At 45.3% G+C, this 17,446-nt stretch overlaps 1 protein-coding gene across 1 annotated transcript in view; it reads left to right on the top strand.

The window, feature by feature from the left end:
* The window catches only part of KIF14 (kinesin family member 14), a 104,535-nt gene that overhangs the window by 54,707 nt on the left and 32,382 nt on the right, over nt 1–17,446 (top strand). The window contains exons 16-20 of the mRNA XM_056523483.1: nt 1,005–1,165; nt 3,002–3,149; nt 7,049–7,201; nt 9,029–9,146; nt 12,084–12,177. Coding sequence (XP_056379458.1) covers nt 1,005–1,165; nt 3,002–3,149; nt 7,049–7,201; nt 9,029–9,146; nt 12,084–12,177 — 674 coding nt within the window. The remainder of the gene's footprint in view (nt 1–1,004; nt 1,166–3,001; nt 3,150–7,048; nt 7,202–9,028; nt 9,147–12,083; nt 12,178–17,446) is intronic.

The raw sequence follows: 17,446 nt of genomic DNA, 5'->3' as shown, positions 1-17,446 counted from the left end.
GCTGAGGGTTGTAGCCTCTTATCTATATACTATATCAATGTGCAAAAAGAAGTAGTAGCGGCGCTCAAATAGCAGCAAGTGTTTTTTAAAAACTACAACTCCCTTCATGCCTCAGGCTGTCTGGACATGCTGGGAGTTGTAGTTTTGCAACAGCTGGAGGCACACAGGTTGGGAAACACTGTATTAAGCAGTAACAAACAATGTAAAATAGGTTTATAAAAATATAACTGCTCCCCCCCCCCCCCCAAAAAAAAAAAAGAAAAAAGAAAAAAAAACACACCCTCAACAGAAAATTTTAATTTACAGCTCTAAACAGGTTAGGTTTGGTAAAATGAAAAAGCTGTCAGGAAGGGGTTAAAGGGGTTCTCCACCATAAGGTGATTTTAGTATGTACCTGGCAGACAGTAATGGACATGCTTAGGAAGGATCTGCGCTTGTCTTGGGCTAAATGACTATGTTGTGAGATTACCATAACACTGTGGCTAGCTGTTTGTGAACTGGTATTTCCTGTTTGACTTTTTCTTTTTTGCCTACAAATCCCACAATTCCATTTTCCTCCCTCCCACACATCAGCCTCCCCACCCATTGAAACATACATGAGCTGCATCCATTCAAAAGACCTGTGGTTTTCAATCAGTGTGCCTACAGCTGTTGCATTAGTTGCAGAATGATCTCTCCCCCACCAAGCGATCACTCCACCCATTGAAGCAGACAGGCTCCCTGTCATCAGCTGACTAGTGATGTAATGTCTCAGCTGCATTGCAACCTGGGAAAAATCTGAGGCAACAGTCATTTTGTATGCTGGTATAAATAAATATTGGGGTGAAAATCACAGAAGAATTGTGAGAAAACCGTCACACACAGGTACAGACACTATATTATGCACTACACTAACTTTAAAGCCCCTGTAGCATAGTCAATTAAAAAAATTCCTGGAATACCCCTTTACGCGTGCATGCATTTGTGTCTGTTTTTTGTCTAAATACTGATATGGTCATTTTCAGGGGGACCGTGTTATCCTGGGCGGTGACCATTACTTCAGATTTAATCACCCGGTTGAGGTTCAGCAACTGAAAGGACCATCGAGAATTTCTTCTTTACCGTCAGAGCGGCCCAAAGACTTTGAATTTGCAAAGAATGAACTTCTGCACGCCCAGAGATCCAAGTCAGTACAAACCTTCTTATACATTTTACTCATAGATGATGCTATGCAAAACCATCTGCTGGTGCATTGTATATAATGTGACCTATATCAAGACCATTAATATCCTATGGTACCATCAGGAAATCACTACTAAACCTATAGGGACCACATATTGGAATGACGGGGGAGACATCTAGACCCTAATAACAAGCCTTCCTAAACTAGCCCTGGATTATGTATTCATTCCCTTTGCGTTTGCATTTAACTCTATTTGAGCATCTATCTATCTTTCATTCTCTTTTTTCTTTCTTTTGTCCTTTTTTCTGTCCTTTCTTTCTTCCTTTCCCTTCCTTTCCCTTCCCATCTCTTTTCTTTTCTTTCCCAGAATCAGTCAATTACTGGATGGCCCAGACATACCCTTCGAGGGATACTCCAGGGAAATAAAGCTTATCCCCTATCCATATGATTGGTGTTACATTTCTGATGATGGAAGATCAGGAGATCGCGGGGGGCCCCAGTGGTTGGACCCCAGTAATCAGAAAGTTATCCCCTTGCCTTTGGATAGGGTTAAGTTTTATTTCCCCAGAGTACCCCTTTGTTTTGTTGTAGAGAGTAGTAGAGGACTTGATCATCTATATCCTCACACCCTCTTTATTATTATCTGCATCCAACAGTTCTATTCTGGTTAAACCCTGCATTATTAGGGCACCTTTTGAGGAACTATGTTAGGTCCGGTTTATAGACCCCCCCCAAAGGTGTTATTTTTATAGGAATAGGGTACACACAGTTACATTGGTGTTTTTTTAAGTTATACAAGTGGTTCCTCAACTTACAATGGCCGTTGGTTACTATATTTTCACCATACAATGGTCTTTTCTGGACCATTGTAACTTGAATCCCGACTCAACATACAATGCTATGGACATTCCAGATCTGTGAAACGTGTCAATTAGAGATGAGCGAACTTACAGTAAATTCGATTCATCACAAACTTCTCCTGCACTTTTTCTGCATAAATTAGTTCAGCCTTCAGGTGCTTCGGTGGGCTGGAAAAGGTGGATACAGTCCTAGGAGACTCTTTCCTAGGACTGTATCCACCTTTTCCAGCCCACCGAAGCACCTGAAGGCTGAACTAATTTACGCAGGATAAGTCATCAACTGCCGAGCCGAGAAGTTCGTGACAAATCGAATTTACTGTAAGTTCGCTCATCTCTAGTGTCAATGGCTGGAAGAACTGACCAATCAGAATGGGCATTCACTGGTAAAACCCCTGTATTACTGAAGCGCATGCACTGAATTCCTGTCTGGTAGCGCCCCCTACAGTACAGGGAGGTATTACATGTTCTGTACTCTTTACCTGTATTACTGAAGTGCATGCACTGACTGGTGTCTGGTAGCGCCCCCTACAGTACAGGGAGGTATTACATGTTCTGTACTATTTACCTGTACCAGGGTTAGCTGCTCCTTTGGACACCAGGTGAGGGCGGCTCCATGTTACTTTTTTAGGACACTGTGTACTGTACAGGACCCTAAAGAAGCTCCTGTCCTCTACATAGACAGTGATTACAGCTCCCAGCAGATCTTTATTACTTTTATATGTAAGGACTTGCTTTATCTGTATTAGTTATCTATTTATTTCTCTTTAATCCTCACTTTTTCCTATTTTCTGATGACAATTACCAGGTTTCCATAGAGTTCTGGTCTCAACATACAATGGTTTCAACATACAATGGTCGTCCTGGAACCAATTAATATTGTAACTTAAAGGGACCTCTATATTACCAATAAAAGTTATGTTGTATACATTTTTTTGCATCACATGGCCACACATTTATCAGTGCCATCTTTACATTCAAGGCTGGAAGAAGAGATCGAGGAGGCTCGACTGAGAGCAAAGGAGGAAATGATCCACGGAATCCAGATTGCAAAAGAGATGGCGCAACAGGAGCTGAGCTCCCAGCGGTCGGCGTACGAAGACAGAATCCGAGCTTTAGAAGCCGAGTTGGTGAGTTTCATCTTCCGCTCGGCTGCATGCGTTTTAATAATTGATATAAAGCCGAGTCTGTGTCCTCTGTTCACCTCCTTGAATCTTTATTCCGTTTCGTTAACTATATAAACTAGAATAATTCACAGAGGGTACACACTTTTAAATATAACTTTTAATCAGACACGTCTAAAACCAATCATTAGCACAGGCCCCACAACAAAAGCCAGTGGTTGGAGTCGACACCAGATCTAAAAAAATATAGAACAGACCACAATGGATGGAAGTATGTCTGTATGAGGGATAATGAGGAGAGCAGGGTCCCACAATGGTGCATTAATCTCCCTATAATTCCCTATCGGGGAGATGTAGTGTAGACTACCCCTGCTCCCACAGGGACTGTCGGGGCACTTGCCCTAAAAAGAGCGACCCCTGCCCCTATGCCAACTGTGAGAGACGCCGTGCCCAGGAACTTGGCCTTCCGGGGGATGTCCTCCGGGGTGCAGAGATACTGGTCGATCTCATGAGTGAGGGGGATCAATCCAGCGGATTAGGTCCCTTCACGCAACTGAAAAATAAAAGCAAAAAGATGCCACCCACAGAAGACCTTTCCTGTGTGGATGTGTTTCTGAACATTGTTCTAAATTATTTGGACCAGGTTAGTACAGTTGGCAACACTAACTTCAGCCATGATGAGATGCAGGCACTGCTCAAATTGGAAAAAGATAAGTCTCTGGTAATTAAGCCCTCCGATAAGGGGGGCAACATTGTTTTGATGGACCATCTTAAATATCGTCAGATGTGTCTAGAACTCCTTATGCAGGATGATTGCTATGAGATCTTAAGAGATGATCCCACTGTGCAATATCGCACCGAACTAGTCGAGATTGTCCAAATAGCTAGGGATGCTGATCTAGTAAGTGAAGAAGAAGCTGATTTTCTGGTACCCCGCCATCCCAGGGTGGCGACTTTCTACTCTCTGCCTAAAATACACAAGGGCACCACACCCCTCAGGGGGAGACCAATTGTCTCGGGTGTGGGCAACCTATCATAAAACACTGGTGTGTATATTGATGCCATATTAAAAACCTTTGTGATGGCATTGCCCTCATACACCCGAGACACCACTGACCTGTTAAAAAATGATAGATGGTCTGACCCTTGAGGGGCACACGTGGCTAGCCAGTATTGATGTGGAGTCTTTATACTCCTGCATTCCCCATGATTTGGGAATAGCGGCGGTAGAGTTTTTTCTACGCAGTAGAGGTTGCCAGTACCGTGCCCATAGCCAATTTGTCATAGACTTGCTCTGGTTCACCCTCACCAAGAATTATTTTCTATTTGACAGACGTACCTTCATCAGCTCAGAGGGACCGCAATGGGGAGCCCTTGTGCCCCCACATATGCTAATCTCTATCTGGGCTGGTGGGAGGAGATGTTAGTCTTTGGTGAGGAATTGGTGCATTTCACGGAGCAGGTCGGGCTATGGGCGCGGTATATTGCCGACATTTTCGGCATATGGAATGGCACCCGTGATGACTTCATATCCTTTGTTGATGTCTTAAACAACAATGTAATATGCCTTAAGTTTACTTTTGAACTGTCATCTGATGAATTATCGTTCCTGGATGTCCTCATTAAGAAGGATGATAGGGGGAATTTACATACAGCTGTGTACCGTAAGGCCACTGCGACAAATTCTTTGTTGGAATGGAGCAGCTTCCATCCGGTACCGTTAAAGCGAGGCATCCCAAAAGGGCAATACTTGAGGATGAAGAGAAATTGTTCATCCCAAGTTGAGTTCAGGAAACAAGCCAATGATTTGAGGCAGCGTTTCCTGGACAGGGGGTACCCGGATTGGGTCCTGCGTAAAGCTTACCAAGACACTAGGGAGGTCGAAAGAGCAGGTTTGCTTGTGCCTAAAACCCGGGAGGTGAGCTCAGACAACCTCATTAGACTAGTGGCCACCTATGATGGGGGAGCACAGGATGTAAAACGCATTCTTAGCAAACATTGGGAGATACTGGGGATGGACCCCGACCTCAAAGATGTTGTGGGATGTCACCCCCAGATCTCCTTCAGAAAGGGCAAGAGCCTGAAAGATAGGTTGGTGAAGTCACTATGCGCCACCTCAGGCACAAGGAACTTGGCTAGACAGGCAAATCAAAGGGTGTTTCCGTTGAAGTGGGTGCATAGCATGTAGGCACATTGAAGTGGCCAAAACATTTTCTAGCACCAGCACGGGACAAATTTACTCCATACGCGACTTCATTAACTGTCGGAGCAGAGGGGTGGTGTATAAAGCGACCTGCAGTTGCGGTATGCAATACGTTGGCAAGACATTTAGAGAGTTCAGAAGGAGAATAGGGGAGCATTTGAGAGACATAAGTAATCTGGCAGACAAGCCGATAGCTCGACATATCAATGGCCAACACGGTGGGGATGCCCAAAATCTGAGATTTGTGGGAATGGAGCTGGTTAGACCTCCCACCAGAGGAGGAGATTGGGATAAACTGATCCTCCAAAAAGAGACCTGGTGGATTTTCACCTTACAGACACAGGCTCCCCTTGGCCTTAATGAAGCATTGAGCTACGCCTGTTTTTTTAGAATAAGCTACATGATCTATGTCTCAGGCTCTCCATACTAATGTCCAGACATCCTTGAATCCTCTGTTTTTCCTTGCCATACATATACATCTTGGGTGATTATACCCGTTATACCCCCCTCTCCTTGTTGCCCTGTCCTTCTTCCTCACCCCCCCCCCCCCACTCATTAAGTACATTGCAATCATCCAGTATTCCTATGTGTAAATGCTATTTTGCATAGGTTAATACGTAGAGTTCTCTTGGAATAGTAAGTATCCATTACTTCTTACCCCGCACCTTTATTCTTATTATGGTCTGCTTTACCGCTAGATCCGGCTAAATACTGTGATGTTATCAGCTGCTGACAGCGCGGTTTGTATTTACCTGGCGCTGCCTAGCAACGAGCGACGCTCGGCGCTGAGATATGCGTCACCGGAGGTGAGACGTCACCACCGGAAGTGACGCACGGCGGCCTGTGATGCGCGCGCGATTTCCTTTCAGACACGCATAAGTATAGCGTGGGTGTCCGCGGCAAGTTAGCCAGGACACCGATCGGCTGAGTGCGCTGTCCACCATTGTGGGAGTGCACCTGGGGATACTGCCACTGCGGCAACCCGTGGTAACCGTGAGTAGCCATCTGCTGGCATTCTCTGCCAGTAGACAACAGACACTATTAGCACCAGTACTGCCTGAACTGGATAGGTGCTTAACTGTAGGTACACTCATGGTATTGCTAAAACTGTAAATACTTTTGTAATTTCTATTTGGTGATAGCCCTTACTTTGATAATTTTTTATATTATTGTAACTGTATATTGGGAATATTGATTCCATTTCTTTGTAAGCTACCTGGTTAACCCCTGAGGAACCCACCGATGTGGTAGAAACGCGTCAGGTATACCAGAGCAAGGGCATGTGCTATATTGCCAGGGATTTATAGGGCGTAGTCAAAGGGATATTCCGGGGTAGGGGTCGCTCTTTTTAAGGCGAGTGCCCCGACAGTCCCTGTGGGAGCAGGGGTAGTCTACACTACATCTCCCCGATAGGGAATTATAGGGAGATTAATGCACCATTGTGGGACCCTGCTCTCCTCATTATCCCCCATACAGACATACTTCCATCTATTGTGGTCTGTTCTATATTTTTTTAGATCTGGTGTCAACTCCAACCACTGGCTTTTGTTGTGGGGCCTGTGCTAATGATTGGTTTTAGACGTGTCTGATTAAAAGTTATATTTTAAAGTGTGTAACCCTCTGTGAATTATTGTACTTTCTGGTACTCAAAGTATTCCCCTAAGTGGACATAACTGTGAATTACTTATTATATATAAACTAGAAGGAGGAGACGCAAAGGAAACAGCAACAGGAGATGAGCAGCAAAAGAGCCGCCAGCAAAATCCAACAGCTGGAGGAAGCAAGGATGCAGCTACAGCAGGAAGTGCAGCAGAACAAGAGGCGAATCGAAATGGAGACTTTAGCGACCAAACAGGTAGATGGTTCTCCGACCGGTGCAGAACGGAGTCAGAGACCGAAACAAAATTTTATTTGGTTCCTTTTATAGCCGATTCAGCACATTTGGCAGATCTGTTTTAAAAAAAGGGGCATTAAATCTCATAACGTGATGGCACGTACTAGGACAGTGTTTCCTAATGAGTGTGCCCTCAGCTGTTGCAAAGCAACAATTCCCAGCATGCCCCTTAATGCAAGTCTATGGGAGGGGGGCGTTGCCCATCATTACGTAGTCATAGCGGGACTCCAACGGTGGGACCCCCGAGATCTCACATCTTATCCCCTATCCTTTGGATAGGGGATAAGATGCTATGGGCGGAGTACCCCGTTAAGAGGTTATGGCAGTGTTTCCCAACCAGGGTGCCTCCAGCTGTTGCAAAACTATAACTCCCAGCAAGCCCAGACAGCCTTTGACCCCAAAATCGGGAATGTCCCGCCAGATCCTGGATGGTTGGGAGGTATGGTGTCTATGGTGGGATAGGGCAAATATTTCCCAACTGGGGTGCCTCCAGCTATTTCAAAACTACAACTCCCAGCATGCCCGGACAGCCTTTGGCTGTCCGGGCATGCTGGGAGTTGTAGTTTTGCAACAGCTGGAGGCATGTTGGTTGGAAAACACTGCAATAGGACATGCAATCACTTTTTTTTCCTTCCACCATCTGGCAATGCAAGAAACTGCAGCTGGCCCCATTTACTTAACGAGTACCTGTCATGATCTTGTTAAATTTTATAATCCTCCCAGTTTATTGGCCCCATCATGATTTATTTTTATTATTTTTTTTGTTTTATTTTTATTATTTTTTTTGTTTTCTACCTTGAGATTGCTCTGTATTTTCTGCTCAGTCTCAGTCAGATTCACAGACTGGGAAGGGGCGTTCCCCATCAGACGTGACATCATCTGAAGCCATACACGGGAGAACTTCCTCCTTCACTCTGCTACCCACAGCCCAGAGCAGTTCAGTGTGAGATGAGCTATGATTGGATAAGGCTGCACCCCCCCCCCCCCACTCAGCACTCCAGGCTGCATTTCCTGATTTTGGACTTCTCTCAAGCCAGCAGGAGTCCAAAGTCTGTGCAAGAGATAGGGGGAAATGTGCTCTGGACAAGTAGGGAGACACCTAGTGGCAGCTTTTTTTTTTTTAAAACCCGAATGAAACAGAAAACTTCATTTTTGTTTAACAAACTACATTAGAAGGATTTTTTTTTATTTACTATAAGGAGCGCAATAGGAAAAATTAGTTTTATTGACCGTGTCCATTTAAATACAGTTTTACTGCAGTTTTCATGCACAGTGGGGGGCTGCAAAGGAGCTGCAGTGCTAGATCGGGACTGCAGCCCCTTTTTATTCTTAGGATCAGTGGAGGAACAGTAGGACCCCGTCAATCATATCCTACAATATGCTATCACTCTGTGATATGGGAATACCCCTTAAAGCTAGCCATACACAAGAATCGTGTACACTCATTTGTCCAGAAACATTTATCGAGCATGCATGGTTATTTCAGTGGGGTGAGGGGAATAAAGGATAGGGAATGATGAAATTCATTATTCCCGTTCTCTCCTTCCCCTGACCTCTGCCTTTATAGCAGAGTTGGGAGCCCCCCATACAGTTACGACCATTGGCTGATTCCCCCCCCCACCCAAAAAAAATGACCATGCTTTAAATAAGGGGAAATGTTTTCAAAGGAATCCATTGGTAAAATCTTGCACAGAAATTCCATTGTAACATAGTCAAATAGATAAAGTCATAGTTAAATAAAATTCAGCTTATTTGACACCTGTGATTCCTTTTGTCTTATCGGTGTAGGCTTTAGAAGACCACACAGTCCGGCATGCCAAAATTCTGCAAGCCCTGGAGATGGAGAAGCAGAAAATTGCCAAAGAAGTGGAGATGCTTCAGCAAGAGAAAAACAACAAGGAAAGAGGTATATCAGGTAGATGTAAACATGGACATGCCCTTTATTGGATATCATAAAAAGCGTTGCTGTCATTATTAAGAATTTAAAAAAAAATGCTCTATTTGGTGTAGTAATGTGTAAGACCCCTATGCATAATAATATACATTTAAATATATTAAAGGGGTACCTGGTGGAATTTTTTTTATTTATTTTTATGAACTGGTGCCAGAAAGTTAAACAGATTTGTAAGTTACTTCTATTAAAAAAGTCTTAATCCTTCCAGTACTTATTAGCTGCTGTAAACTACAGAGGAAATTCTTCTCTTTTTGAATTTCTTTTCTGTCTTACCACAGTGCTCTCTGCTGACACCTCTGTCCTTGTCAGGAACTGTCCAGAGCAGGAGAGGTTTGCTATGGGGAATTTCTCCTGTTCTGGACAGTTCCTGACATGGACAGAGGTGTCAGCAGAGAGCACTGAGGCCAGACAGAAAAGAAAGACAGACAGAAAATAACTTCCTTTGTAGTATACAGCTGCTAATAAGTACTGAAAGAATTAAACATTTTTAATAGAAGTAATTTACAAATCTGTTTTACTTTCTGGAGCCAGTTGACTTTAAAAGACTTAAAAAATGTTTTCCACTGGAGTACCCCTTTAAATACCTTTTACTATGCTCACTATTTTGGCAGTTCTACTGGAGGCTGGGGGCGTTTCTTCCGGAGCATGACAAACATGCTCCTTTCCTCCCCTTCTTCTCCCTTGTCATGAGGCCTGCACACAATGGGAGATAACCACATCCCCTGTAGGCAGACGGGTCCAAATGTCTTGTTGTTAGGACCAAAGAGACTGGGAGACCAGGGTTTGTTTGCAAAAATAAAGAGACAGAGATTGTGGTGACCCTGTACAGAATCAGCATGTACTTGTTGCCTTAAATCTATTGTTGCTAAGGACCTTGTTGTAAAGGGGAGTATGCAGTGGTGAACATGTGACTTATCCGGCCAATGGGATCTCTCTAAATTCCTCCCATATATAGTGAGGTCAGGGTTCAGCTCTCTTAGTGCTGAGGTACAGTTTGGTGAGGAGTGAAGTCTGTCTGTGAGGTGGATCTGAAAGGAGGCCTGAGGCCTAGTCCAGCAACCACACATCTACTACAAGTCAGCCCCACTACCGAGGTGAAAGTCAAAGCCTTGCGGTAAGCCTACGGTCTTGGGGATATTGTACAAGTCAAGTCAGCAAGTTAGTCAAGTCCCAGTCTCTAAAGTATAGCGTGGGCTGAATCAGTCATATTCAGCACAAACAACTATAAGTGCCAGCAAGCCGATAAGCTTCCCTATGTTCACTTCAACTTCTTCACGCTAATCTGAGCTGTAACGGATTGCACCATCTTTGCAACCTCAGTAAAGCAAGCCAGTTAACCATAACCTTGCATCAGAGTGATTGTTTGCCCCGTGCCTGGCGCAGGTGAAGTTGGCCTATCTCGGGTGGTCTTATAGGTTAACCACGCCCTGGCATCACTATAAGGTTAATTACACATCACCCCATCCGACACCACAGACTCCTAGTGGCCATTTAAAAAAAAAAAAAAAATCACATCTTGAGCAACCAAATTAAATTAAATGAGTTGTTTCTAATGACCGTAATGATTTAATACTGTACTGTGTATTGGATATCACTGCATGGAAAGAATTGGGTTGATATCCAACAAATGCAGCATTTCTTGTAGACCCAGACAAAAACCTACAACAGATGTAAGAGCGTCCTAAGGCCGGGTTCACATGTAGTGTTTTGTTCAGTAGTTTTAGCCAAAGCTAGGAGTGGAAGCTACATGGAGAAATTCTATAACTGAAAGATTTAAACCTTTTTCCGTGTTTTGGACCCATTCCTGGTTTTGACTAACAATACTGACCAAAATACACCATGAGAACCCACCCTAAGGCTAGGGTCACACTGCGACTTATTTGTAGTGCTACAAACTGATTTAGACGAGTGAGGGCTGCAACCAATGCTCAGATCGCTTCTTTCATTTTGCAGAGGCCTTGTTAACCCCTTAAGGACCAAGCATTTTTCTGTTTTTGCACTTTCCTCATTTTTTTTCCTCATTTCCTTACATTTTAAAAATCAAAACCCTTTCAATTTTGCACCTAAAAATCCATATGAGGGCTTATTTTTTGGCACCACCGATTCTACTTAGTCCTTTTACCCAAAAATCTACTGCGAAACGGAAAAAAATATCCTTGTGTGACAAAATTGAAAAAAAACACATTTTTTTGCGCCGTGATCAAAGTTTTTATTGGTACCATTTTTGATCAGACTTTTTCATCACTTTTTATTCATTTTTTTATTGGTATAAAAAGTGACCAAAAAGTTTAATTAACAATATATTTTTATGGTTTGGACATTTACTCACCCGGCGATACCACATATTTTTATTTACACACTTTTTTTAAAATGGGAAATGGGGGGGATTCAGATTTTTATTAGGGAAGGGGTTAAATCATCTTTATTAACTTTTTTTAATGCAGTGTTATAGCCCCCTCTAGGGGCTGTAACATTGCATACACTGATGGCAGGCACTGTCCAATGCATTGCCATAGGAATGCATTGATCAGTGTTTTCTGTGCTTGATTGCTCGAGCCTGGATTTCAGGCTTGGAGCAATCAAATGCCGATCGGACAGCCGAGAAGAAGGTAAGGCTTTTCCTCTGGACAGGTTTTGATAAATCTCCCCCATTGAGTCGCATGTCATCTTGTGGACTGCAGCTGTCACTTGATAGTTAAAATCAATTTGTAGTGCTACAAAAAGTCGCAATGTAGCTCTGGCCGTAGGGTGAAGCCTTGAGGAAGGGACTGAAATGTTTTTGTTAACATTAATGGAAGTAAAGCTTCAGCCTCGTTCTCGGACATTACGCTGTATGGTAAAACTGCATCTTAAATCCTAACATTGTCAAATTTTTCTTTATTTCTAAAGTTCAGCCAACTTGGAATGCTTTAAAGCTTTCCGTGATGATTCAGGAAGCAAACACCATCAGTGCAAAACTCCGGAAGCACACTGTGTTTAGTAGGTAAGTGCTTACTGCAGTGATTTCCAACCAGGGTGCCTCCACATGTAGCAAAACTACAGCTTTCGGCTGTCCAGGCATGCTGGGAGTTGTAGTTTTGCAACAGCTGGAGGCACCCTGCTTGGAAAAAAAACACTGAATTACTGCATGGAAGCTATCTATGTTATGAAAGAAATACTTACACATGCTCCCTCTCAGTCTTGGCCAGGAGGACGCGGGGTCCTAGAGGGCATGTACACTATGTATGTTGTGTGTTCATTTTTTTCTACAATAACTACCGTATTTTTCGTCCTATAGGACGCACCAGCGCACCACCCTATTTTTAGGGGAAAAATCTAAAAAAAATTAAGATTTTGAACCCAATAGTGGTCTTCAACCTGCGGACCTCCAGATGTTGCAAAACTACAACTCCCAGCATGCCCGGACAGCCAACGGCTGTCCGGGCATGCTGGGAGTTGTAGTTTTGCAACATCTGGAGGTCCGCAGATTGAAGACCACTGCAGGAGGAGGTAATACTCACGTGTCCCCGCCGCTCCGGACCCGTCACCGCTGCCCTGGATGTCGCTCCGTCGCTGTGTCCCCGTCGCTCTGGAACGTCTCTGCTGCCGGCCGGGTATCCTCGCTCTCCGTCGCCGCCATCACGTTGTTACGCACGCCGACGCACGTACGCGACGACGTGATGACGAGGAAGGAGAGCGCCGGCTATACAGGGGATCCCTGAACGGGGAAGACACCGAGGAGGCAGGTAATTTCCACCCCGGTGTCCTGTAAGCACTAACCCGGCTATTCAGTCGGGCTGTTCGGGACCGCCGCGTTGAAATCGCGGTGGTCCCGAACAGCCCGACTGAACAGCCGGGTTAGTGTCACTTTCCCTTCAGACGCGGCGGTCAGCTTTGATCGCCGCGTCTGAAGGGTTAATACAGGGCATCACCGCGATCGGTGATGTCCTGTATTAGCCGCGGGTCCCGGCCGTTGATGGCTGCAGGGACCGACCCGATAGGGGTGTATTCGCCGTATAAGACGCACCAACTTTTTCCGCCCAGTTTTGGGGAAGAAAAAGTGCGTCTTATACGGCGAAAAATACGGTAGTTAAATACTGTAATAGATTGTAACTTTTTTTTTTAAAGGACAACTCCAACAATTTTTGTTATAGGACAACTCCAGCCAAAACTAACTTATCCACATAATAGGGAATAAGTAGCTGATCCTGGTACCCCAACAGCTGGAGGCCTCCTGGTTGGGAAATACTGACTTGTTTAGTGTGCCTATCAGTTTCCAGCATGGTGGTCATCATTATGACACTACATGCTTTGTGTTTCTTCCCATCAAATTTGACAGAACTCCATACAATGGCTCCGGAGCCTTGACAGTGGTGTGGACAGAGCCTTTAAAGGGGTACTCTGCCCCTAGCATCTTATCCCCTATCCAATAGGGCATAAGATGTCAGATCGCGGGGGTCCTGCCGCTGGGGACCCCCGGGATCTCCGCTGCGGCACCGCGCTATCATTACTGCACAGAGCAAACTTGCTCTGTGCGTAATGACGGGCAGTACAGCGTCCGGAGCATTGTGACATCACAGCCCCACCCACTCATGACATCACGGCCCGCCCCCTTAATGCAAGTCTATGGGAGGGGGCGTTGCCCATCATTACGTAGTCATAGCGGGACTCCAGCGGTGGGACCCCGCGATCTCACATCTTATCCCCTATCCTTTGGATAGGGGATAAGATGCTATGGGCGGAGTACCCCGTTAAGAGGTTATGGCAGTGTTTCCCAACCAGGGTGCCTCCAGCTGTTGCAAAACTACAACTCCCAGCATGCCCAGACAGCCTTTGACCCCAAAATCGGGAATGTCCCGCCAGATCCTGGATGGTTGGGAGGTATGGTGTCTATGGTGGGATAGGGCAAATATTTACCAACTGGGGTGCCTCCAGCTGTTGCAAAACTACAACTCCCAGCAAGCCCAGACAGCCTTTGACCCCAAAATCGGAATGTCCCGCCAGATCCTGGATGGTTGGGAGGTATGGTGTCTATGGTGGGATAGGGCAAATATTTCCCAACTGGGGTGCCTCGAGCTGTTTCAAAACTACAACTCCCAGCATGCCCGGACAGCCTTTGGCTGTCCGGGCATGCTGGGAGTTGTAGTTTTGCAACAGCTCGAGGCACCCTGTTTGGAAAACACTGGGTTATGTCATAAAAAAACATATCTCACTGTCCACAGAATAGGTGATGAATGCACAATGTCTGGGACCCTCACCAACCACTAGTATTGAGGGGTCCTGCTACCTCTATTCCTTCTCATTGCTATAAGGAGTATGATTGGAGCAGTAGTCAGTCGCTCTGCCACTCTAGTCATCTTTATGGAGCTGACAGAACCAACTAAGCCATATATTCAGGTTTTTCCTCCTTACAGCCCTATAGACCAGTGGTCTTCAATCTGCGGACCTCCAGATGTTGCAAAACTATAACTCCCAGCATGCCCGAACAGCCGTTGGCTGTCCGGGCATGCTGGGAGTTGTAGTTTTGCAACATCTGGAGGTCCGCAGGTTAGAGACCACTGCTATAGACTTTGAATGAAGCAGTAGGATGCAAGCACGACCACCAATCCTCCCGACTCCTCTACACTGACGTTGTACATTTGAGTAGTATTGTTTTTTTTGTTTTTTTAGTATTTGGAAGCCAAAATATAGTCCTAGATCCTAAATATGGAGGAATATAAATGTATACTAATCCCTTTTACAGCTGTTTTTGACTTTGGCTACAAAAAATGAATAAGGCCTAAGTCTTTGGCCCTTGTTCACAACCCTCCCCCCCCCCCCCCCCCCCCCGCGTGATCCCCAGAACGAGAACCTGGTGTAGTGAAGAAAACTGTGCCCTGTAGCAGAATGTGACCCTCTGCACAAGGACACCATTTTCTGTTTACAGTCTGCTCCCTCTCACTCCAACACCGCTATGTTCTCTAAGGTGGACAAGGTCACAGTTTCTACACCGCTTAGACAGACTATGGAGTGCAGCCGGAGGAGCTCTCCACAGCCTTTCTACCATCCGGCCCCTGTGGTGTGGTAATAACTCAATTATGAATTATGGTCATAAAAAATATTAATTATGAAAAATAAAAAATGTATCAAAATGATCAAAGATAACAAAATTATGTCCTGGTGAATTGTAGACAAATCTAATGAATACAATTCACATCGGAGTCTGACTAGTTCTTTTTATGACGGGATGACTTGTAGTAGTGTTGTCTAGAGAATATGGCTCTATTCTTCAGTGAGAATTTAAAGGGGTTATCCAGGAAATAACTTTTTATATATATATATATATATATATATATATATATATATATATATATATCTCAACTGGCTCCAGAAAGTTAAACAGATTTGTAAATTACTTCTATTAAAAAATCTTAATCCTTTCAGTACTTATGAGCTGCTGAAGTTGAGTTGTTCTTTTCTGTCTAAGTGCTCTCTGATGACACCTGTCTCGGGAACTGTCCAGAGTAGAAGCAAATTCCCCATAGCAAACCTCTTCTACCCTGTGCAGTTCCCGAGACAAGCAGAGATGTCAGCTGAGAGCATTGTTGCCAGACAGAAAAGAACAACTCGACTTCAGCAGCTGATAATTATTGGAAGGATTAAGATTTTTTAATTGAAGTAATTTACAAATCTGGTCAACAAAATGGAGGCTCTTAGCGCACTTTTTGATCAAAACGTGTCCCCCCATCCACCACGCAGAGGTGGCCTCTTATCGGATGGGTCCCTAAACACTCACCTACCTCAGGCTGGGTGACATGTTGGATCCACTAACGATCCAAACCACCTCCTGTGAAAATAGGGGAGGGGATGCACGGCTACAGAGGGAGCCACTCCCCCCAAATTTGCACAGCAAAGAAAAAAAAACTGAAAATGTAGCCAGCACCTAAACCCAATACACGGGTGCACGCTGCTGTGGCAAGTACAAAACATGTAAAAAAAGAAAATGGCAGTAGCACACTTGGTCAACAAAATGGAGGCTCTTAGCGCATGCCATTTTCTTTTTTTACATGTTTTGTACTTGCCACAGCAGCGTGCACCCGTGTATTGGGTTTAGGTGCTGGCTACATTTTCAGTTTTTTTTTCTTTAATTTACAAATCTGTTTAACTTTCTGGAGCCAGTTGATATAAAAAAACTCTTATCACTGTTGTAAATCTGTCGGATGTGTGTGGTGTGGGCGGAAGAAAGACTGGGAGATGTGCGGAGAAACTTTGTCCCAGTCTCCTTTAGAGAGGGTAGCAGGGATGGAGTGAGAGGGAGCGGTCTGTAAAGCAGAAAACGGTGTCCCTGTGTTGAGAGTCTTGTTCTGTACAGGGACACATTTTTCTTCATTACTCCGGCTGTCAGTGAGGAACACGTGTTGTCTACCGATAGACTGCACAGGCTCTATTATTTCTATGGGAGTGCTGTACTCAGGTCTTGTCGGCCATAGAAATTTATGGAGCTCCTCATTGAGGGCCTGGTCTCGACCGCTGGTCGGCCCCCCCGGCTACTTATCCTCTATTCTGTGGATAGGTGAGAAGTTCATTTTGGTTGGAGTCCTCCTTTAACCCCTTAACGACGCAGGACGTAAATGTACGTCCTGGTGCAGTGGTACTTAACACACCAGGACGTACATTTACTTCCTGTGCATAACCGCGGGCATCGGAGCGATGCCCGTGTCATGCGCGGCTGATCCCGGCTGCTGATCGCAGCCAGGGACCCGCCGGCAATGGCCGACGCCCGCGATCTCGCCATTAAAGGAGTAGTCCAGTGGTGATTCAGTGGTGAGCAACTTATTCCCTATCCTAAGGATAGGGGATAAGTTGCAGATCGCGGGGGGTCCGACCGCTGGGGCCCCCTGCGATCTCCTGTACGGAGCCCCGACAGCCCGCGGGAAGGGGGCGTGTCGACCTCCGCACGAGGCGGCGGCCGACACGCCCCCTCAATACAACTCCATGGCAGAGCCGAAGCGTTGCCTTCGGCAATCTCCGGCTCTGCCATAGAGATGTATTGAAGGGGCGTGTCGGCCGCCGCCTCGTGCGGGGGTCGACACCCGCTATCTCGGCGGAGAGCCGGGGCCCCGTACAGAGAGATCGCAGGGGGCCCCAGCGGTCGGACCCCCCGCGATCTCAAACTTATCCCCTATCCTTAGGATAGGGGATAAGTTTTTCACCACTGGACTACCCCTTTAACCCCTCAGGTGCCGGGATCAATACAGATCCCGGCTGCTGCGGGGATCCAATTATTCAGAACG

The sequence above is a fragment of the Hyla sarda genome, chromosome 6 (genome assembly GCF_029499605.1).
Source record: "Hyla sarda isolate aHylSar1 chromosome 6, aHylSar1.hap1, whole genome shotgun sequence".
In the NCBI taxonomy this organism is placed as follows: domain Eukaryota; kingdom Metazoa; phylum Chordata; class Amphibia; order Anura; family Hylidae; genus Hyla; species Hyla sarda.
Note: the sequence above shows the minus strand (reverse complement) of the source record. Positions and strands in the feature narration are given on the sequence as shown.